Source organism: Leucopleurus acutus, assembly GCF_964270905.1.
Source record: "Leucopleurus acutus genome assembly, chromosome: 14".
In the NCBI taxonomy this organism is placed as follows: Eukaryota; Metazoa; Chordata; class Mammalia; order Artiodactyla; family Delphinidae; genus Leucopleurus; species Leucopleurus acutus.
Window position 1 is genome coordinate 71019629 of NC_139156.1, and position 24579 is coordinate 71044207.

General features: G+C 41.9%; 1 protein-coding gene across 1 annotated transcript in view; it reads left to right on the plus strand.

Moving 5' to 3' along the window:
- Positions 1–20398: 20398 nt before the first annotated feature.
- The window catches only part of TMEM26 (transmembrane protein 26), a gene marked incomplete at its 5' end in the record, with an annotated part of 43619 nt that continues 39438 nt past the window's right edge, over positions 20399–24579 (plus strand). The window contains one exon of the mRNA XM_082854515.1: positions 20399–20589. Coding sequence (XP_082710641.1) covers positions 20399–20589 — 191 coding nt within the window. The remainder of the gene's footprint in view (positions 20590–24579) is intronic.

Below are 24579 nucleotides of genomic sequence, written 5' to 3' on the forward strand. Positions count from 1 at the left end.
CTTGGGTCTGGGGGCAGAGCTGCCTTTCTTGAGCAACTACTACCACACGCTCCAATATCTGAACAGAACAGGCCTCTGCTGGCAAAGAGAAGGTGCAATCGGAATGGAGATGTGTATGCGCTAGGTGAGCAGCAGTCTGCCACAGGTATAGGCACCAAGTTTTGAGAAGGATATTAACAAACTCAAAGGAATCTGGAAGAAAGGGACCAGGATTTCCAGGGCTGGAAAACGCATCATATTTTGAGTAGAAAATGGAACGAGGTAAATCCAGATCTTGATGTCATTAAACAACCGAATTAACCAACCCTTGAATTTTCCTCTGTAATATACAGAATAGAAAAAACTTAAAGGGTATTATGATAACTCTCATTATTGAAGAAATACCATTGGATAGTAGATCAAGGTTAATTCTGATGTACCAGGGGATGTAGCTTGAATCAGTGTGGGAGTGGTATATTTTTTTCATATATTTTACAGTCTTCTCTCTTTAGCAATTAGAGCTGTTCATAACAACATGATAAAGTAGTAATATCCTCACCAATATTAAAATTGAGCAAAAGCTGAGTGATGTTAACAATTTACATTCCAATAATGCTTTATGTTTCTAAGTATAATTTCATTTGACTACTCTGAAATGCTATAAGGTGGTAGTGTGTAGATACTATTACTTCTATTTTCCTATGGAAGGAATGAAGTTCAGCAAGTTTAATGATTGCTCAAATCGTGAAACTAATAAATGGCATAGATGTGACACACTCAGATTTTCTGACTCAGAAATATTGACAATTTCTAAAACTTTATAACTGGTAGCCTATTTAAAAAGTCTTACGTAATTAAAAATAATTTTGTAATAGACCTGGATGTGACACTCGTTCTGCTTTATTTCCTATAACTAGCACTATTTTCCCAGGAATGCCCATCATTAACCACTCTATTTCTCTCTTCCCTTGATAACTTAAACTTACATTTCTTATAGCCCCTGCTGCTATACTCTCATGTCTTACAGATTCTGCTTGTCTTCCCCTTTAGCTGAAGATGCTTTATTTGGTATTAGTCATTAGGTAGATTTTTTCCCCCTTTCCCAGTATTCTATGGGGTCCAGTTTGTGAACAGATAAAAACACAGCTAGAGGAAGTACCCTTGTTTCTCTCCTTGATCAGTCTGAATTTTTTTTCTTTCATGGAGTGGTCTGGTTTATTTCATGATTTGCTGGAACATAATAAACTCTCTCTTTCCCTTCCTTTGTATGACATATGAACGATTAGGACTGCTGTTCCAGTTACACTGTCCTCTGTTCTTAACTTCCTTACTGGGTGGAGGTCAGTGCCTCTGTACAGCCAGCACCCATTGAGCTCTCTTCAAATCAATTAGGGAAGTCTAATCTGAGCTGTGGGATCTTTTGATTTAGTTCCGGATGTTGCTTTATGGCTCTAATTTTTATATTCGTGCAAACATACTATTTCTCTAGTTCTTGAGTTGGAATTTTTTAACAATCACCAGAGCTTCAAACTTTGCAGGATTTGAAGCAGCTATAGGTACAGGAAAAAAAAAAACAACTTCCCATCTCAAATATGCTTGATGCAGGGGTTCCTTCAACTTCTTACAGGGGTTATTTTTGAGATAAGAAGAGTGACTGTTACACTGTACTGGTGATTTTGATATGTGTTATTTGGGGACTCATCCAAAGAGTACCTAAGAATCTTTAACTCCAGATATATAGCAAAAAACACATGAAAAGATATAGATTAAGTAAATGACTTTCCAATTACTGCAGTGATGCTTGCTTGTTTCTTAATGTTCACTTTGATCTGCTATTTTCTACTAATTGGTGCTTTATTTTATAGTAGCAGTGACAAAAATAATAGTAAGTAACAATAACAGTTACTGAGAGTTTACTGTGTCTGAGGCATGATTTTAAACATTTTACATGTATTAGCACAAAAACTTGGTCAACAGAGTACCATTGGTATCCTCATTTTACATGTTTGAAAACTGAGGCACAGAAAGATTAAGTAATTGTGCTAAGTCACACAGCTTTAAATGGTGAAGCCAAGACTGCTAGTCAGCCAATCTAGCTCCAGAAAACCATACACTATTCACTATACTATTATATTATTATTATTATTAAATGTACTCACCATGTTGGAAGTTTTAGAGGTATGGCAGGAAAGCACAAAAGAAACTTGTGTCTTAGACGGTATTAATGCGTTTTTTATTCCCTTCAAACAAACTCCTGCTATTTCAACTTGCATGTTTATGCACTGGCCAACTTTATTTCATTTTTATTAATTTCTACACTTTGCCACCTACCTAAAGTGTGTATGTGTATATGTGTATATATATATATATATATATATATATATATATAAAATAAATTGTTAAAGGTGATATTCTTGCATTAAGTCCTCTGTTTAGACCTCTAAAATCTTTGAGGTTAGAGAGTATGCCTTGTGAATTTTCTGAAAGGTTGACTTGAACTGTCTTTGAAGGAAGCCCAAACCAGGAAGTAAAAGAGAGTGAGAGGAACAAAACTAACCAGAGCAGTGACGAGAAGGATTCTCAGTAGTTGTTCAGACAATGAAAGCAAGTGAATAAGTGAGATAAAAGGTTTAAAACACAAGTACTAAAAAAAAAATAGTTTACATAGTACAAATATTCTTATCTAGGGAGAAAAAATTGGGAATGTTAGGAAATAAAAGCTAGTCTAATGGTATTATAAATGTAGGATTAATTTTTATAAATCAGAGAAAAAAGAAAAATTAGATTTCTACAAAGAGCTATAGATATATGCAGGAAAGAAATTGGAATCATTACTACAGAGCTTCAGAAAAATGAAGGAAAAGTCAAGGAGATGGATAGGGAAAAAAATGTGACAAAGCAGTGAAAAAAAAACAAGAAAGAAAAATATTGAGGGCGCAATATTTACAAAGACATTCCCGTGATTTTTAATGACTAAAAGTCACAGATACATAAGATGTGAGAGAAAGGCAGAGTTGAGTCATTCCCACAGCTGGCTGCTGAAGGAAAGGCTGCAATGTTTCTTTATTATGACAACTGACCGGCCAGATAAATTATGATTCAGTAAGTTACAGGTGTGGGAAATGGAGTGGAAACGTGCAAGGGACTCGGCAAACTATAAACCTGCATTGGCTTTATCAGTGGACTCGTGTTGAGTCCACCTACTTGATGAACACCCTTATCAGCCAGCAAATATAAATGACTTATGGGAATAATATTTCAAGGAATAATGACACAGCTATATCTAGTCTTCTTCTAAGATCTGGCTTATTAAATATTAAATATCAAAGCTGTAAATTACAGTAGCAGCTTTATATAACTAAATTAATTTCAAACAAAACCTAATTTCCTTAATCATTGGCTGTAATCCTCCAGGAACATATGCTATTAACTCAACTACAAATGGCACTGAAATTGTATGACTTCAGTTATTTGATATCAAATTCTAATCCAGGGCACACTTCTCTGTAAATCTCCTATAGGGATTTTAATACTTCTACAATTATGTTGGCTTCGTACAGAGTAATCTTTTCATGCTCTTATTTCTCACTCCTTTATCCAATTTCTTTTTCTTTTTTTCTCTCAGAGCATATTCTAGGTCAAGTTTTCAAAACAAACTTCTGTGGAATTAAAAAAAATTATCCCAAATGATCACCAGAGTTAACATAACCTAAGATTCTGCACAGAGAAATAATTAAACGTAACTGGGGGGCTTCCCTGGTGGCGCAGTGGTTGAGAGTCCGCCTGCCGATGCAGGGGACGCGGGTTCGTGCCCCGGTCCGGGAGGATCCCGCGTGCCGCGGAGCGGCTGGGCCCGTGAGCCATGGCCGCTGAGCCTGCGCGTCTGGAGCCTGTGCTCCGCAACGGGAGAGGCCACAAGGGTGAGAGGCCCGCGTACAGAAAAAACAAAACAAACAAACAAAAACTTAACTGGGAGCATTTATAGATCCAATTAACTGTCTATGGCCATGTATGTCGGGGCAAACCCAAAATAGTTAAAAAAAAAAAAAAAGTGATCCATATAATTTAGCTCATTGTCTCCATGGCCAAATGTTTATCTTGGAGTTTGCTCAGTGATGACGCGCATCGTGTCTATTGTAATTATGAACAAATGGCTTAAGTGAATTTATTTTGTGCTCTTCTTGGACAAATGTTATCCATTTTTTGAAGAGTCCATTATGGTCACAGGCTAAATAATATATGATTAAGAATCTAAAATTGCTTAAAGTAAAAGATTTTGAGAAGGAGAGAAGAATTAGTTCATCCTATGGGGATGTACACAGCAGTACGCAGATGAGAATCCTGGCAAAAGTAGATGCCTGGGAAGTTTGGGCTTCTGTTCATAAGTAGTGATGTGATGCATGGGGAGACTGGTGTTGACAGACACTTAGAAGAAGGAGAGTAATTAGTTCAGGTTTTAACCCTAGATGTCAGCCTTCCTCAGCGTAAGGAGGGGGCAGTCCAGGACTGCCTTGAATCCAACAAGATGGTAATTCAAGATAGTGGGCGTCAGCAAGAGGGGATGGTTGCCTTCCCAGAGAGCAACAGGTCATAACTATTCCCCTCTGCATCTAAAGGCTGAAAATTCTTAAATGTTATTTTCTCCAGCTCAGACTTTCCCGGCCTTAAGGTTTTTCCAGACTCACTGTTGCTTGCCTATCTACATCTTCACCTGGATGCCTAACAGGAAGATCAACATAAAGTCGGCTCCTCTTATAGTCAGGGTCTCGTCATGGGATATCTGGCATCCTTGAAGGTTAACTTTTGTCTAAGCAGGCAAGTTTAATGAGAAAACAGTTTACACAGGTGTGGGTAGAATGAACGGAACCAATACCTGAAGCTGAAGCACCCAAGGATTGGTAACATTGGGAAGCTGTTATCTCCTTTAAGCCTACAATGTAGGGACAAGGGCAAGGAGCCCAGAGGAAGATTTGAGCCACGGGACAGTCTATTTGATTGAAGCAGTAATCCCAGAAGGTAGTCACCGGCAGAGATGAGGTAGACAGGAAGGGATCATAAGGAATAAATTCTCCCATTTTTCTTTTCTCCTGTCTCCTGCTGTTATCTCACATATGTACACATCTATGGAATACACACATTATCTATCTATTGGGGTGGCCAGAAAGTTCGTTCGGGTTTTTCTGTAACATCTTATGGAAAAACCTGAACGAACTTTTGGGCCAACCCAATATCTATCTATCTACCTATCTATCTATCTATCTACCTATCTGTAGTGATCTCTTATCCATATAAATTATAGAGACAAATTCCTCATTCATATATATTTATATAAGCATGTATATATGTATGTATAAGTCAACTCTGGTCTATATTTTAAGTAAACGTAAGAATCAATGTCTGTACTAGTTACTGTAGATATCTAGGCTGGCTGATCCTTACATGCGGCAACTGGCTTTGAACTCTTACTTCTAACAGGGTCCCTCCAGTGCCTAACAGCGGAGTCCCCAAACGCTGAGTCCTCAACCCTCAACTCTTTCTCCTTATGTCCTATTCTCAGAATTCAACTATTGCCTTTATGCTACTGTGGGCTCTGACCTCAAGGCAACAATTCATAATTCACAGGAACAGTATTTGATTAGGAGTGAATTTAAAATGAGGTCTCTCTTTTGCTATGAAAAGGTGTAGAATTAAAAATTAAATAGACCCACTTTTGCCCTTTCTTGATGAAAACTGAAGCAACCCAAACAAAACAAACAAAAAAGAGAAAGGGAGCAGGTGGTCCGTCAAGCTAGCAGTGAACGTCTAAATTACATTCTTAACACTAGCCTAGGTCTGCTCTGTAATCATGAGCAGGGCTTGATCGAGTGTGGTTTAAGTCATATGTAACTGAAATGTTCCCAGCTCTCTCCAGCTTGTGGCTCTCCAGCTTATAGAAAAGTCACCAAAGGAGTCTTTTCTCAAGTCTCTGAGGGCCGATGGCTGTCCGGCATGATTGACACTCCCTCCGCCCTGTTTGAGGGTCAGTGCTCTTGAGACAGATAATCATCTCCATAAGGGCCAGGACTGCACTTACAGCTTCATTGCCACTTGCCTCGGACTCTCTGGTTCTCTTCTTTAAGGCAGCAGGAAAACGCCTTTCCGTTCTCACCCCTATGCTTACAGGGGATGTCCCATGGTGGAGTGGCCTGATTCCCTAGTGACAGCCGGTTGTAATACTCACCCAAAGCATATGGGTGACTCAGGGCTGGAGGAGTTACAGAACACCCAGGACCTCTCCTTCCTCCCCTACTTGGGCTGCTCACCTGAGTCTGACTCACAGAGGCAGAATCCTTCATCCAGCTTGGTAAGTGATTTCCTACACTTTGTCTCTGAATTTAAACTCACAACCTCCAACCCCAAGCCGCATCAGGCTACATCCCTGCTGTGGATGAAATTCAAGTCCTTTGAGACTTACGGGTCCCACAGAAGCCTGGAACATGGCTAGGTCTACGAGTTTGGAATGTACAGAGTTGGGGGTGACCGTGGAAAAGAAAGAATGAACAGCCTCTTTCTCTCTGAAGTCAGGAGAGCGAGTTTCAGCAGCCCTGTGCAGCGTGGGGCTGGGAAGGGGTGGGGCAGTGGCAGGGGGATAGAGAGGGAGTTCGAGGTGTGCAGGAAAGGGAACGGTCATCCACCTTCTGTGCCAGCATGTCTAAGCCTCAGCTCTGCCCTCAAGATTCCTTGATAGGTTTCTGTGGCCAGCCACACCGAGGTTTCAGTCCTCGTAATCAATTTTTAGCTTATTCCATTAAGGATATTTTCATCTGTGACTAAATTTTTCAGCTCTTAGTAGTTTGAGAAAATGGTAAAACTTGTCTTGAATGCCCTTGACTCAAAATTGGATTTGGTTGATTCATTTTTGAACTTAATCTTGGGTTTCTTATAAAAAGTACCACTGTCTATTAACCTACTCCCTACTGTTTCATCATTCATCACTCATTTTACCAACCCATCTTAGGGAATTTGTTGTTGTTGTTAGAAGGGCATCAGTTTGATTGGAGTTAGTAACTTAGCAGGAGCTGTGTTGAGATACGATTTTTCTTAAGGCTCTATGGGAAACAAAGGCAGCATTGGTATAATTCTTGGACCTTGGGCTTGTTAAAAAATTCCTTTCTTTTTCCCCCTACATTGGGGATTTCTAAAAAACGCAGCAGTAAGAATTGCAGTCAATTTCATGCTCAATACAAAATGTTATGAACTGAAAAGTTCTGGAGGCTTCAAAGGAAAAAAAAAAAAAGGAACATACGAACATATGGCTCATTTTAAAGGCATAAAGCTTACCTATTCAATTAGGTAACTTGGAGAGTATACCTTCAGCCATTGCTGCAAAGTCTCCACAATTTTCTGAAGAAAGTCACTCTTCAAACCACAACTGCTGTTTAATAAAAAGAAAAGATGCCGTAGTCATGGTATTTGCGCAATATTTCTGCATTATCAATTTCTGACTCAGAAAGGAAAACAAAAAACAAAAAACGCTTTAGTTTCCCCAAGCAAAGTCTGTACCAATCTATTAAATGAATCTATCATTGCGTCTACTGGAGAGTTTAGAAATAGTGTCAGGGAAAAATTGTGCTGCTTTTATTTACAGCTTCATAGGTCATCTCTGAAAGCTATGAAGGCAGTACAGTGAAAAACGGAAACAGTGAGGGACGCCGTAGAGCCCACTCTGCTTGGCTTTTCTCTAGGACTTAGAGCACAAAGGTGGTATATTAACAGTGAAAATATTTCAAGAGCTCTCTTCAACTCTGTCAAAAAAGTAGTTTTGCCCAAAGAATGAAAACCAACTCCTCAGGGGAGCTGGGGCCTTGCAACAAATTAGGGCCCTAGAAGTTGTGTGATTAAACACACACATACAGAGAGACACCAGACACCGTGTTTGTCAGTCTAGTTTATCTTCTAGGCATGCGTCCATTGCAAACTCCTTAGACCTAAATCAAATCTTCTACAACTCAGCAGGCAGCACAATGTCAAGACATCAGGATAACCAGGCCGTGGCACCTGCTAGCCCTGCCGACAGCCAAAGATGACAAGTGAAAAAGCATACACTCTCCCCAGTGAGGGAGGAGTAGCCGCCAGGTAAGCCTGTATGTATAGTTGGTTTCTGCTAGAACCTCCAAATAAACTTTTTAAAATCAATGCTTTTTGTCATTACAACCCTAAAGATTCAGAGGAAGAAGTCCCCTAGCCCCACCCTGGAACCTAGGTCACTCACTAGAACACTACCTGCATCTTTTCCCCATTGTGTTGCAAAGGCTCGGCATATGGTAAGCTTTCCATAAAATGGACTGACCTTCTCCTCTCTTTCCCAGTCATCCCCTACTATTAGCAACTTTGCCATGCTGCCCCTGAAACAGCATGGGAAGATTCAGCAATTTATAATTTATAATCCAGCCCTCAAAATATCAGGAAGGGTATTTTGGGTCTATGCCCAGCCTAGAAGTTTAACAGAATGGATTAGCACGTGCAGACAATTATTGGACTGATATACTTTGAATAAATTCCCTCTTCTGTGATAGTAACAAACGTCCTCAGGTAGGGCTGTGGTCATTACATTAGTCAGCTCAGGACAAGATACCACACACTGGGTGGTTTAAACAACAGCCATTTATTTTCTCATAGTTCTGGAGGCTGAAAGTCTAAGATCAAGGTGTCTGCAGGGTTGCTTTCTAGTGAAGCCTCTCTCCCTGGCTTGTGGATGGACACCTTCTCGCTACGTCCTCATATGGGCTTTCCTCTGTGCATGCACAGATTGACCAAGAGACCGCTGGTGTCTCTTCCTCTTCTTATAAGGACACCTATTCTATCAGATTAAGGCCCTACCCTTATGACCTCATTTAACCCTAATCACCTTCTTAAAAGCCCTATTTCCAAACACAGTTACATTGGAGTTTAGGGCTTCAGTATACAAATTTTGAGGGAACACAATTCAGTCCATAACATTCCACCCTCACAGTACTTAAGTTATGACATATCAGTGAGAAGAGTAAATATCACTCAAGGGTTTTCTGTCCTCTTCTTGGAAAAGGCTTAGTGTGTTTGGCTGTACACAGGATAATTGTGTCAAGTTACGTATAAGGATGACATTGTTATTTACCTTATTTGGAGATTAAATATGGCTTAAGGAGAAGTATATGGATGACAAGTTGACAAGAGGTGGACTTGTGATGGTTAATTTTGTGTGTCAACTTGACTGGACCATGGGGTGCCCAGATATTTGGTCAAACATTATTCTGGGTTTTTCTGTGCAGGTGTTTTGGGCTCAGATTAACGTTTGAATCGGCAGACTGAGTACAGCAGATTGCCCTCCATGATGTGGATGAGCCTCATCTAATCAGGTGAAGGCACGCAGAGAACAAAAGGCTGACGCTTCTACAAAAAAGAGAGAATTCTCCTGCTTGAGAGCCTTCAGAGTGGAAGCTCTGTTCTTCCTGGTTCTACAGCAGGCTGCCATTCTTCAGACCCCAACTGGGACATGGACTCTGCAGATCTTGGACGTGCCAGCCTCCGTAAGCACGTGAATCAATTCTTTATAAGTAATACATGTACATACACACATAATACGTACAAACATAAATCCTTTTTTTCCTGGAGAACTCTGACTAATAGTCATTCATGCATTTCAAAGGCTGGCTATTGCCCACCTGTCACTTAATCATGTATACACACATTTATTGTAAACGTTTCCTGTGTAGTCATGGTCACTCTTGTTGTTGCAAAATTTAGGAATCAGACAATCCTAGCCAGAGTTCCCACAGTTCTGTGACTCCTAATTTGAGTCAGAAATTTGAGTGGTTATAAGATATTCAGATGATTACAAGATATTTCCTTAATTCTCTAACTTACCAGCTGCACGAACTATGATGAGTTATCTGCTCTGAAATCCAGTTCCTCATTTGGCAATGGGGATAAAAATACTTCCCCTTTCTATACTGTGAGATCACTTTAGAACCTCATGGGATGACTCGTAAAAGCTCTTCTAAAGATACAAAGTGTCATCACATCACTGGCTGTATTACTATTACTGCATGACATGCATATGCATTTGTAACTGTGGGTTTATTTTGAATTAAAAATTCCCAAACGTTAGGAAACAGATCTTATCTCTTATCATGACAAACACCTTAGGTTAAATGAAGGATGGTCACTAAGTGGCTCATGTGCCCACTGCCCTGGCCAGTATCCAAAGTCTACCAGTGCACTTTACCACTGAGCTTGGGAAGAGCTTTAGAAATCTTCTAATGCCTGTATTCCTGGCAGCCACTACCAGTGGACCTGAGTAGGCACACAAGTGTATACCTTGTTGACATCTCTGAATTAGTTATTAATTAATCAGTTCTGTGGGCCTTATGGACCTGCCAAAGGAAAGTCTAGATTACTGTTAATTTATATAATGCAACATAGATCTACGGAAGAGTGAGGAACATATGTCCAACCTTAACTGCTGCATTTAGCAGCCATCCACTTTGCAGCTGTGTCCCACAGCCTTTGTGACCTTTGTGTTTGGAAATACGGACATGTCTGCTCTCCTCTGCAAATTTCTTTACGAATTCTGCAGGTCGTGGGAGCTGTCTTTGTAGAAGAGAGTTTTTTGAAAGGGAACAAGAAATCAGAGACACTGTGCCAAGAGAAGAAAATAGGCTAAATTATCCACCTTCCTCACCAACCCTTACTCGCCTTCCTCCCCAACTAGAGGCACAACTAGTCCTTCTGGGGCTATTTTCCCAAGTCTTCTTCAGATTACACAGAAAAAAACAGAGCTCTCTGATTAAAGTTAGCCTAAGGTTTTATGTTTCTTTTTTCACTGAGTCATACAAAACAAACAAAACACATTCAGCTCAATCAAAATCTAACCAATCATATAGCGTTATTAAACACGGCATCGACCGAAAGAAAATATGAACTCCTTGCCCAGGAAGGATGAATGCCAAGAACAGAGTAATTTTCTGGCTTTGTCTTTCATATCTATAAATTTTATTTTTGTGCAAGTCACTACGTTCCTGAATAGCTGTTGATGTTAAACACTGGGGGAAACTTACAAATGGGCAGTGAAATGCATTAGGGATTACCAGATGTTAGCTAGCCACACTCCGTGAGAACCTTACTCACATCTGGTTTTGACCTCCAGAGTACATAAAACACTTTCTTCTCTCTTCTCTTATTCAATCTCCTTATTTTCGTGGCCAAGTATATACTGGATGCAAAAACTTTTCAGACCAAAACTTGGCATGTGAACTCTCGATCTGGCTGCAGTTGGGTTACTACCAATTTGCAAAATAAAGTATGAATAATAAGTAAGAGTGCAAGTAAAGTAAATCTTTACCATCTTATCAGGGAATATAAATCATTCTGGCACATACGTCAACCTTAATTTCTGTGTAAAAGTTCCAGATGTAGTTATGATTCTATTTTATAAACATAACCAACTTATTAGGAATAATGAGAGCGAAAGACCCCATGGATCTCATGAATGGCCCTTCCTCATGAACACAATCTGAGCCCAGAGCCTTGGAATTCGACTGAGTTCACTTGACAATGTTGCCTCTACACAGGTTTTCCTGGTCTCTTTGTTCCCGTCCCTCACTCAATTAAACGCCTCTTCCCTCTACTTCATTTTCTGCCATGTATATGCCTCCTCTTGACCTACAAACAACAGATTAGCCTTTTGGGGTGCAATCAGGGCCAAAAAGGGCATGTTTTTTTAGAACACATATCTGCAGTAATGATTTAGGATACCCACCTCCACTAGTTTTTGTATTTCAAAGTAGGCTTCAACATGAAACGCTTGCTATGGGTTTTCAAACCTAAGCTCTTGGTCACATCAGACTCCCACTGCTGCTCTGCCCGCCTGGCACCTGGGCATCACCACCTCTCTCTGTCCACTGTGTGCAGGTCTTGCGTAGACCGGTCAGACCACCCAGGATTCTCAGCCACTGTCAAAGTTGGCTCTCCTTTATTAGGTACCACTTACTGTGGTCCAGGTGCGTTACCTTCTCCAGTGCCACAACAGCCTGTTAGGGCAGAACTCTTTAGAATGAGGAAAGGGAGGCCTAGATTCATGTACTTGCCTGTAGTGCCACAGTTAGGTCGCTTGGTACCTAAACCCTTCACCAGGAGCTGCTTCTTTCCTGGCCATATTAGAAGCATCAGTTCTGACCACTCCTCCCATTTCTGCAATCCTTGGTCATTGAACAAAGGTATCGCCACTCCATCTCCTCTCCTTGGTGTTTTTTTTATCCCCTACTGCTCTTCAATTCTGTACCCCTGAACAATGCCAACACCCCAGGTGCATTCTCCTGGCACCCCATCGAGCTTTTGCCTTCATCTAAGTGTCATCCTCTGTCAATGTCATCTGGGTTGAACATCTTCTGCCTCTCTTAACCCTCCAGACATCTCCTTTCTTTACTCAGAAGCTTGACACATGGATTGGTTTTCTTTTCTAACAAATTTAGTTTTAAGAGACTGTGACTTTCTCTGATTCCTACAGGAACGTTGGCTTTCATGTCGCTTTTATTTTCTTCCAGTCTGCTGACTTCCTTCTTTCCCTTTTTGCCCTGCCCACGACCTTTACAGCTGAGGTCCGAACAGCAAATATTCACCATCCTTGGTTCTCTTAGATCCCCACACTCTGCTCCCCCTGTCTGGGAAAACTGAACCCAAGATGAAGGCTACAACCTACTTTCTCTGTACTCTCTCTACCGCTGGACAGTTGAAGGCCGCCAGAGGAAGCTGCATATTCCTGTATGTTGGTGCTAATGCTAGCTTGGAATGTTCGTTAACCCTGTACTTGCCTTGGATTAGAGTCCACTCTCTTCTCCCTCAGATACAGGCCCAAGGCTTTACCACACTCCTAAAGATCTCCACCCAGCGCCCTCCCCTCCCTGCCAGCACACGGCCTCACGCCCTACTTCACTGTGACGACAGCCCCTCGAGCCTGATCTGTCAACTTCCCGTCCTAAGATTTTGCCTTATCTAAATCCACATGCTTCCTTCCTTCCTTGCAATCTCAGAGGACAAGAAGTCTCTTCTCCTGCCTGGAATCCGCCCCCCCCTCGCCGCCCCGTCTCTCCATTCGGCTAACTCCTCACTCCTCTGTTAAGGCATCTCAGATGGTCACTCTTCCAAGACGGGCTCCATCGAGCTGGTCCTATAGTTGGGTCAGGTGACTCCCATCTACCCTCGTGCTTCTGACGTGCTAGTGTAAAGCTGCTTAGGTGTTTGCTGCCTGGACCAGGCTGGGAGGTCCCCAAGGTCAAAGACCTGATCCTTCTCACCTTTAAATCCTCAATGTAGTGCAGGCCTGTCACCTAAAAGGGACACAGTTTTACTGATTTGTTTTTGTTATCAACTTCCTTCCTTAACTGAGCTGGATGTGTTTCCGTAACAGTCTAGACAAAAAAAAAAAAAAAAAAAAAAAAAACCAAAACAATCCACCCCCCCAAAAAATCCCACCAGACTAACAGACTCAATAAGGACGCCCTATGCTTTTACATCTCATTTCTATTAAAAAGAAAGATTTTATAGATAATGCAGTATATAACATATATTATGTGCGTGTATATATATTTATACACATACATATTCATAATTTTTCTAGTACTTTATGTGCAATAAAAAATATCTTTTGTTTTCCGTTCTTAACACTATCATACACTTTAAATAAGTCACCTGCCCATTCTGGGCCTCGGTTTGCAAAGTGAGGAGGCCGGACTTGGTAAGCTCAGTGAACTCTTCAGTAATGAGATGACTGTTTGATGACAATGATAATCAAGCAGAGACTCTAGGCCTGGGCGACAGCAGAAAAATAACTGACTCTGCTATTCTAAAAGTATTTGCAAACTATCACATAGTTATTCCTTTACCTGACATTTCTAAAGTGACCTTTTGAATTTATAAGCTGCTTTCAAATTAAATGAAATAATCAGATAAATTCTTATATTAGTACGTCAATTTCCTTTTTGAAAATACACTTTTAAATTTTATAATAATTTTAGATTTACGTAAAGTTTGCAAAGATAGTGCAGACAGTTCCTGTACACCCCTCATCTGGTTTCCCTTTTGTTAATATCTTACATTACTACCAACTAAACTCTAGACCTCATTTGGACTTCACTAGTTTTCCGCTGTCCTTTTTCTGTTCCAGGATCTCAGTGAGGACACCATATCCATTCATCATGTCTAATTAATTTCCTGTGGGCTGTGAGAGTTTCTCAGTCTTTGCTTGTTTTTCATGACCTCGATGGTTTCGAGAAGTACTGCTAGGGTATCCTGCAAAATGTCCCTCAATTTGAGTTTGTCTGATGTTTTTTCTCATGGTTAGACTGGGGTTATGGGTTTTGGGGAGGAAGACCACAGAGATACAGTGCTATTCTCATCACATCATATCAAGGGAATGTATACCAACATGACTTATCACTGTAATGTGAACCTTAACCTCAGTGTCCTTTTATGGAGCAATTTCATATTCGTTACCTCATGTGACTCTTTTAAGGATCATGGTATATACAAGCCTGGCATCCCCAGCTCCGTTTTACAAAGGAAGACCTTGAGTTGGGGTTTGGAGACAAGGCATCATGACTGTCACACTATCAATCTCTCCCTAGCCCCCTGACGATCTCTTCTAAGTCACACCTAAAAGAAGCATTTATAAGAAGCATCTTACAATGCTTTCCTGTATACATTCATTTTAGTGCTCCTGTGGTTAAGAATTTTCACGATTAAATGCTACATGGCATCTTCACGACTACAGCTATAATCCTAGGCTTATTTGGACAAATCCAAAATGAATCAACATGTCCAATCAACCAATCAAGTAGCCAACTAATCATTATTTAAATTCACATTTGGAATGAACTTTCTTTTTTCAAATGGATTACTTGGTGTTTGATAGTCACACTTTATTTTCTGAAAGATTCAAGCCTTCTTACCAGACCCCAAAAATCTTTAAAAGAAAGTTGTTTCTTCATCTGTAAAATAGGCTTGTGATTTACATAGAGATACAATATTTTGGGTGTGTATTTCAATATGATAGGAAGGGGGCCTGATAACTGTCCTTCTGGAGACACTAGTAACAATAATAATCATTGGTATTATAATGATAGCAATAATAGCTAACATATTTAGCTCTTACTATGAGGCAGAATTTGTGCTAAATGATAATCTCATTTCATCATCAAAATCTACGGGTTAAGTGCTTGAAGCATTTACTTTGCTAGGGCTACCATAATAAAATACCACAGACTGGCTTAAAGAACAGACCTTTGGGACTTCCCGTATGGTTCAGTGGTTAAGACTCAATGCTCCCAATGCAGGGGGCCCGGGTTTAATCCCTGGTCAGGGAACTAGATCCCACATGCCGCAACTAAAATATCCCGCATGCCTCAATGAAGATCCCGCACGTGGAAACGAAGATCTCACATGCCCCAACTAAGACCTGGTACAACCAAATAAATTTTAAAAATAAATAAATATTAAAAAAAAAAAAGAACAGATATTTACTTTCTCACAGTTCTAGATCACAGAGAGCAGTCTGCTTCTGTCTGAGGCCTCTCTCCTTGGCTTGCAGACGGCCACCTTCTCGCTGAATCCTCACATGGCCTGTCCTCTGTGCATGTGCACTCCTGTTATCTCTGTGCACCCAAATTTCCTCTTTTTATAAGGACACCATTCAAATTGCATTAGGACCCACCTTAATGGCTACATTTTAATTTAATCACCTCTTTAAAGACCTTATCTTGAAATCCACTTACATTCTGAGTTACAGTACTAGGGGTTGGGACTTTAACATATGGATACTGGGAGAACGTAATTCAGCCCATAACAGGAACTGTGACTCAAACCCAAGCTGCATGACTCCCAAGCCAAAATCTTAACTATTTAGCTATCCTGGGAAATGAATCTTACAACTTCAGGGGAGTAAAACCACCAGCATTTTTAGACTTACTTATCATCACAGCCAATCATGCGGTGTTTCCACTGATCTGTGATCTCCCTCCATGTGATAGAGTGAAGCACTGAGCTCATACCAATAATATTTACTACTTTGTTATTTACCCCATCATTTACAAGCAGCTGGCCTTAGAAGAGGACTCAGCTATGATGCCAGCTGGGGAATAACATATTTCTGTTTTGGGGTGTTGCTTATTCAGCTCTCACTCGTATCTTCATTTATTTATTCAACAAATATTTACTGAGTGCTTGCTATAATCTGGGCATTTTTCTAAGCACTTTAGAAATATCATTTAATTTAATCCTCATAATACATGAAGGTATTATCATTATTCTTATCTTACAGATGAGAAACCAAGGCTCAAAGAGGTTAAGCAACTTGCCAGTCACTTAAGAGGTGGTGACAAGGCTTGAAGAAGGCAACTTGAGGGCAGTCTCACTCCAGACCCTTTGCCTATACTTCAGATTTCTCTTCCTTGCTAGCTGTTGAAGTTTCTGAAGGTTGATAATTACCTCTGACTTTTCCTTTTTTTAAAATGAGAGTAATTATTACAGTTATTAGTAACTTAGCAAAGATCTGTTTTTCCTCTACTATTATATATAATGTGAAATAGTTGCAATTAGCGTTCCTATTTAATCCTTATGTTTCAGAACAGTAAATAAATCTGCGAGTTTTCTGGTTCAAATTTGTGATCTAGCAGCTAAGACTTCACCTTTGAAATAATAGAAAAGATTTTTAAAGCCAGAAAGGATGCAATTAAAACAGTGCTTTGAAAGCATGGGGGGACAGACTAGGCATTTTGAGGAATTTCAGGAAGATAGAATACAGAGAGGATAGGGTCAATGGAGAAAGCAGAGCAGAAGAAAACAGCCTAAGAGAACAGAGATGAGCACAGCTCTTTCCATGAGAGCTCCTAAGACGCTAAAGTCATACCAGCAAGTGTGAAGAGCAGCTGTGCTCAAGGTATTTATTCAATAACTATATTCAGACCGTCTATATTGGGGACCACCGCTACTCCTTACCTAGGGCCCTCAATGATCTCGAGTTAAAATCTGAGAAGTGTTCTTGAAAGAAAGAGGGGGGTGGGCTGGGTGAGACTCCTAGTAAGGGTGTAAAGAGAATCAGAACACTCTTGGGGGTGGATGTGGCTCTTGCAGCAGCCAGGGCTGGGGGATGGGGTAGAGGAGAGAAATCAAGGCAGCTCTACCAAGGCCCGAGTGAGACGCACTAAGCACTAGCTCTCAGAGGCTCATGGGAGCCCTCCTTACACTGACACCACTGCCTGCTTCTGTGTGTGTGCGTGTGTGTGTTAGAGTGATGTCTGAATAGGATCAAAATGGGGCTATGGGAGAAATGAACATTATTAGGAGGTTGTGGCTTTTGAGACCAACCTGCAACTTTGGTAGCTCTGGATGCAGACATGACTTTGGATTGCATCACTATTGGGAGGCCATGGGTGGGACCGTAATTGCATGCACACTCTTCGGATAGTATCAGGCGGGGACATCTCTAACCCTGTAGGTGTGGGAGAATTTTTTAATTGCTCAGTGCTTTTTTCTTTTTTTAATGATTATTGGACTCTTGGCTTGAAGGTTTCAAAATATTTTTCAAAGCTTCCGGTTTTCTAAAACGGGTTTAGGAGAAAATTAAAAAGAACTAACCTTAAGGTGCTCATTAATGACAGTTTTGTTTCTCAGATCCAGAGACAACAAAACCTATACCGAATCTAAACCTTCAAAACAGAGGGGAAAAAAAAAAAAGATGTGGGGAAGATGTCAGATTGACCTCCTTTCTTTTCTGTTAGCCTCTCCCCCTGGAGAGCCCTTCTCAAGAGACCTGAGAAAGAGAAAAGCAACCCCCTAAAGCAGGCAACTGGTCTGGCACTGTCAGCCAGGTCTCGGTCTCCTCCTGGTGAGCACAAAAATTTCACAGCACATCCACTTCAAGCAAGGCCACTCTGTGAGCATGATGGATCGAGACAAAAGATAGGACCACTCTACAATCATGTCTGAACACAGACAAAACAGGAACATTGTCCAAACCACAAAAATGACCAAACATTCCCCACCTATCTAAATTAGCGTCAAGACACTCAATTGTAGAATTATTAACTCTACTTGCTGATAGCATCCAATTTAGAGTAAAGCCCCACCTTCTTCAGCCCTCTTTAAAATCACCTAACACAAGCCCAATCCTTTCTAGTAAGTCTTTTCTAACCTTTCTGACAGCTTCTTAGCGAGACACCCCACAGTTCTCCATGGAGTGTGTACTCCCTCCCTAAAAACATAATCAAACCAACTTGTTCAGCAATAGATGTGTTCCTGGTGGTGTCGGGATGGAGGATTTTGACAGGTCTTAGGAACGTCAAGTTTCTCTCTGCACTTTTATTATTACTTGTCTCAGATCATCAAAGAGCAGCTCCCCTGGACTAAGTTTCCTGGTCCAGGCAGTAATTGCCAAGGTTTGCCAAGCTCTTAGGGCGTGCCAGGAGCTTTATATGCATTAACTCCTTTTATACTCACAATGGCCCTACGAGTTGAGAGGCTTAGTACCCCGTTTATAGATGAGGAAACTGAGGTACAAAGGTTACACACAACTAAGTGGCTGAGCCAGGAGTCCAGGACAGCCAGTTGAGCCAGTGCTGGGGCTCCAATGTCCACACCATGCTGCTTCCCGCTGCACAGAATCACTGCTGTACAGTCACTGGTCACTGTGCCATCAGCCTGCACTGAAGGGCACTATAATAAACAGCCCCAGGATATCACTGCTAGGTTTCCTATAAGATATGGAAGAATGCAGACGCACAGGAAAAAAGAAATCTCCTTAATCACAGCACCAGAAATAACTGAGTTTCTTTTAAGTAACTGGATTTTTTTTCACCTAATGAAGACAGTAATTGTATAATTCAGAGATTTCAACCTAATTTAAGACAGGGATGGGATGATTTTAGACTGAATAAACCTAAGCAAGAAAGACAATTCTCTTTGAGTTTTACTTTCAATTTTACTAATGTGGTCAAGAGAGCATTCCTGCTTGGTAGTAAGAGGACTAGCTTTTTTTTTTGGCCGCATCACGAGGCATGGGGGATCTCAGTTCCCTCATCAGGGATGGAACAGAGCCCCCTGCAGTGGAAGCCCAGAGCCTTAACCACTGGACCACCAGGAAAGTCCCAGGACTAGCATTTCTTTATTCTCCCAGAAAGAGGGAGGTTGAGGCACAGAGGCTTGGAAGGTAATAATTAATATCTAGCAAGATCTCAATAACTTAGCTTCATTTTATTCTATTGATTTTTGGTAATTACCTTCCATTTATAGCCTACTACACTGATTTTCCATTTACAAGTGATACAAAGATTTCTTTAAAAATTATTTCAGTAAAAATTTGAGTTCGTTTAAGGAAAAATGTTAAAATAGTGGTACAGGTGGTAGGAGACCAAACAAGGAAACAAAAATCATGAAGGTGCTTTGGGAAACGCTGACTTCAGTTGCCTCTTTGCCTTGGGTGCTGGCAAGTCGGAGTTTACTTCATGAGTCATTGATGTCAAGGGTACAGTGTCCTACTCCATGAATTTCTCCGTCTGACCTAAACCTAGCTTTATCTTGTCTCCCCCTCACTGTCCCCTCTGCCCTCTTGTCTTGCCACCCTACTTCCTTTCAGAAAAAATAGTGTGTGGGGGGGGCGAGACATAATAAAGACTATCTCTTTGCTTTAATAACACCTGGTCCAAACAGTGGAAGTGACCCGGGCTACCCGTCTGCTAAGGGAGGGGCAGGGAGCTCTGGGAAAGCCCAGGGTGCCTCGTTTCCTCTAGTCCGGGAAAGCTTTAATTCTTCAAACTGGGCTGGAACCTTATTTCTAAACCTGCCTGCGCAGCAGATTCTCCGGCTCTCCTGCGTCCCATCTCAGAGTCACCGTGAGAGCCTGTTCCTGCAAGAAGTGTGAGTGAATTAAAGTACTTCAGTGGAAAAGTAAGGGAACCCCCCAGCCCCCGACGTCCCCCTCCCCCTTTCTGGCTATGCAGCCCCACGACCTTCAGTCCGCCTCCCTCTTTCCAATTCCTCGGAGCGGCGAGGTTCTCGAGGACCCCACGGAGGCCGGGCGGCGGGGGTCGAGGGCAGGGACGGAGAGAGCCCTCCCCACTCCCCGGGATTGGGAGGGGGATGGGCAAGCGCGGGAGAATAACGCCTGGGAGCCCGAGCAGCGCAGCCCCAGACTCCCCGGAGAGCCCGAAAAGCTGGGTGCAGAATCGCCTCTCTTTCAAGAGTTCTCAGGAAGTTTGGGGGAGGGGCGCTCCGCTCGCTCCTGTTCGCGGGAGGGTGAGGGAGGACGACAGCAGCGGCAGGTCTCGCAGCTGTGTCGCGTCCCGCCCTCGGGCGGGCTCGGGTGCTCCCGGCGGCGGGGTCTGCGGGGCGCGGGCAGAGCGCGCCGGGCGGCATGGAGGGACTGGTCCTGCTCAACGCCCTGGCCACCCGGCTGCTCTTCGTGCTGCACTCGCTGGTTGGAGTCTGGCGAGTGACCGAGGTGAAGAAGGAGCCGTGGTACTGGCTGCTGGCGCTGCTCAACCTCTTGCTTTTTCTGGAGACGGCGCTGACCCTCAAATTCAAGCGCGGCAGAGGCTACAAGTGGTGAGCGCACCCTGGGTGAGGGAGGGCACGCCGAGTCCCCGGGCGCTGTCCCCTGCGGCACTCTCAGGCGGCCCAAGAACCCGTCTCCCCGACGATTCTTTACTGGGATGCGGAGGACCCCCTTTGTCCTCGCTGGGAGCATCGAAGGAGCGCGGGATGGATGCTTGGGCGTCGCTTGGACACAACGGAGTGCCCCAGGGTCCCAGGGCAACCCGGGAGAGGGGAAGGCTCCAGTTGCAGCCACGCGCCACCCAACCCCAGGTCTAGCAACTTGAAAGATGGGAAAAAAGAAGGGAAGCGCTTGCATGCTCTGCAGAAAGTGCTCCAAAGTGGGAGAGTAGTGGGGCGACGGGGGTGTCATGTGCTCTGCGTTCTGAATTTGGGGTGTGGTTGTGCACGGCTTAGCCTGAGTGCATGCAGTTATGGGAATGCCCTTCGCCGGGCATCAGCGACTTGTGTAAGGGCTTGTGCACATCGGGCAGCGCTGGGGGCAGCACTTCCCGGGGTGAGAAGCCACTCGCAGCACGTCTGTGGTTTCAGCCGCTTCGCCGCAAACCAGCCCCAGCATGGCACTAGCTTCAGGTGTCTTCCGGGCTTGGTTGCTTCCGAGAGCCTCGGTTAATGGTCAGCCCATCTTGTCACATGTGTCATTTCTTGCTTGTTTCAAACAGTCTGCTTAGTTTCACTTAGATTTGCTCTATATCACCTTAGGAAGTTACCTTAGATATAAATGTGTGATTCTGACATTGGTTTCACTTAACCTGCTTAGATTCATCTTAATTTGCTCTAACTTGTACTAAGATGGTACTTTTGAGATGAATGTGCATTTCTGAGCTTGTTTGCTCATATAAAGTTTATATAGCATTTACAACGTTAAAAAAAAAAAAAAAAAAAAAAGATGGGTTACGACCCTGGTGAAGGTACTAGCAGGCAGTGGTTCAGCCCTCACCTCAACGTGCCAGACCGCAGACTCTTTAGTGATGTTTTATTTCCTCCCCAAAGACTTGGATGGCAATCAAAGAATTGAGAAAAAGATTCCCTGCCATTTACAAAGCGCCTCTACCTCTACGGCTCCACTCCCAGGAAATTTTCAGCCCAAACTTATCTGAGTTAGGCCTCTTTCTGTATTATTTTTTAAAACAATGAGTCTGTGTTTTCATGTATGCCATATTTAAGAAGAATACCAACTGCTATGAGATAGAGGAGAATACTGTTAGCCAATTCAAGAATTGTATACATGATGGCATATTAAGAAAAAATAAAAGAAAAAACCCCTCTGGACAGTTTTACATATTAAACTACAAAAGGCTGTGTATTTCACTACAATCCAAGGGAGAGAATGCGTTGTCTCTTAAAATCATGTGAGTCTTGCTTAAATTTTCCACTGTCGAAAAATTTCTAGAATTAGCAATGAAGGAATTATTCAAGTAGAATCAATTTAATACAACAAGGATTGGAGGAATGTCACTGCCCCTCCCCCCATTAACAGCTTATCAAGCAAGAGAGATCTGAGGAACTTTCCAGTATGCCTTTCGGAAATCTCAAAGAAAAATAGTATTAGTTCCCCAAATAAGCCTTAGGGTTAAAGAAACAAAAGGGAGAAAAGTGTTCACCCAGCAAGCGGATCACATGAGATTGATTTAGCTTTTACTGAGTAGCTTTAACATGCTAGGGTAAAAAATATCTTCAGTAACGTGAGGATGAAATCTGAGGCTTAAATATGTTCCATGGGAAGTAGTCCTGCCACCAGCCATCATCAGAGCTTCTGGGAGAAATGTCAACCTCAGAAGAAGGAACAGCTCAACTGGCCCTGAAATATCCTCCTTCTTCTCCAAGAGTGAGGGCTTAGCTCACATTAAGTCAAAATTCCATGCCAGTTGTGTAGAAATACTGTAGGCAATGGAACCTTCATGTCCGTATCACCATTGACCACTGACTGACTCAGATCGACATGTAACTTAAAACTGAGAGAGGACAAAAGGATGGGCCAAAAACTGGTGATGGTCAATATGGCAAATTAAACAGGAAACTGGGGACATGTTTGTATATAGAGCATGGATTCAAAATCAGACAGATAATGGAGTAAAAATCGGGGCTTTCCTACTTACTTGCTGTGAAGCACTGAATAAGTTACTTAACCTTTTTGAGTCTCAGTTTCCTCATCTATAAATACTTATCTCATAGGTTGTTATGAATTAAATGAAATAATATATGTTGATGGTCAATGAATACAAAAGAAATGGTCTTTTCTAGATCCTAGAGTTTTTCTTATTTTTCTTCTTATTAAAAAATATTCTGTGTCCAGTGGACATATTTTCTGTCTGTAAAAGTCAAAAAACTTTACCTGAGAGACTGGCCAGTAAACCATTGGTTCAGAGCCAGAAAGCAGAAAATAATTCTCATCTTTATTTCAGAACAGGCCCATGATGTATATTGTATATTATAGCACTAACTGAAAAAAATTTTTGCTGGCTCAATATCAAGATTATATTTGAGAGTTAGCAAAAAAAATAAAAAATCCTTGATAGACTTGGCTATTATAAAATTTCAGGAACAAATGAGTCTTTGTAAAATGATCTAAACAGAAATGTGATAAGTAGTTCTTTGTTCTACTGATGTTACCAAATAAAACCAAGTCTACAAATATCGTCATTTTCGTGATGGACAAAGGTCACATGCTGTTCTTTCATAAGTTTGAGAAAAAAATCAGAAAGTGGAATGCTAAAAAAATATAGAAAATTATCCCAGATATAACATGGTGACACTTAAAAAGGGTTTGATTTGGGACATACTTCATTTCTGGATTGAAGTTTTCTGAGTAAGGAAAAGCATAATTTTTTGTTGTTTTTGAACATTAAAAAAAGTTGCCATTAGAAAATCAAGGCTGATGGAATAAAAAAAAAGATAAAGTAAAAATGATGGCAGTAGGAAAATGTTCCTCTAAGTAGGAAAATGTTACTACAGAGATCTTTATGTAGATCTACATAATATAAAGATACATGTATCTTTTTCTTTTGGCTGAGTTGGGTCTTCGTTGCTGCGCATGGGCTTTCTCTAGTTGCGGCGAGTGGGGGCTACCCTTCGTTGCGGTGCGCGGCTTTCTCATTGCGGTGGCTTCTCTTGTTGCAGAGCACGGGCTCTTGCATGGGCTTCAGTAGTTGTAGCACATGGACTCAGTAGTTGCAGCATGCAGGCCCTAGAGTGCATGGGCTTCAGTAGTTGTGGAGCATGGGCTCTAGAGCACAGGCTCAGTAGTTGTGACACACGGGTTTAGCTGCTCCACGGCATGCGGGATCTTCTTGGACCAGGGATCAAACCAGTGTCCCCTGCATTAGCAGGCGGATTCTTAACCACTGTCCCACCAAGGAAGTCCCTATATCTGTATCTTTCGATCCATTGGTCTTACATTTTGACTCTACCCTATAGAACCAAAAGTACCCATATGCAAAGACACGCATACAAAAATACTAATTTTCATCTTGTTAGTGGAAAATAAAGCTAAAATCAACCTGATTATTCACCAATAGATTGGTTGAAAAATTGTAATATACCCATGCTATAGAATATTTTGCTGGTATTAAAAATAATGAGCTAGGGCTTCCCTGGTGGCGCAGTGGTTGGGAGTCCGCTTGCCGATGTGGGGGGCGCAGGTTCGTGCCCCAGTCCGGGGGGATCCCGCGTGCCGCGGAGCGGCTGGGCCCGTGGGCCATGGCCGCTGGGCCTGTGCGTCCAGGGCCTGTGCTCTGCAGCGGGAGAGGCCCGCGTAACGCTAAAAAAATTTTAAAAAATAATAATAATGAGCTAGATTTTATCTATTGACTTTGAGGGATGTCCATGATATGTTGTCAGAAGAATAAAGTTACAGACTTATGTATATTATGCCCTCAATTTTTAAACAAACTTGTCAAGGAACTACCCTTTGTATCAATTGAATACATTGTCTATTTACTAGTCAAGAAGAAGAAGGAGGGGGAGAGGAGGAGGTGGGGA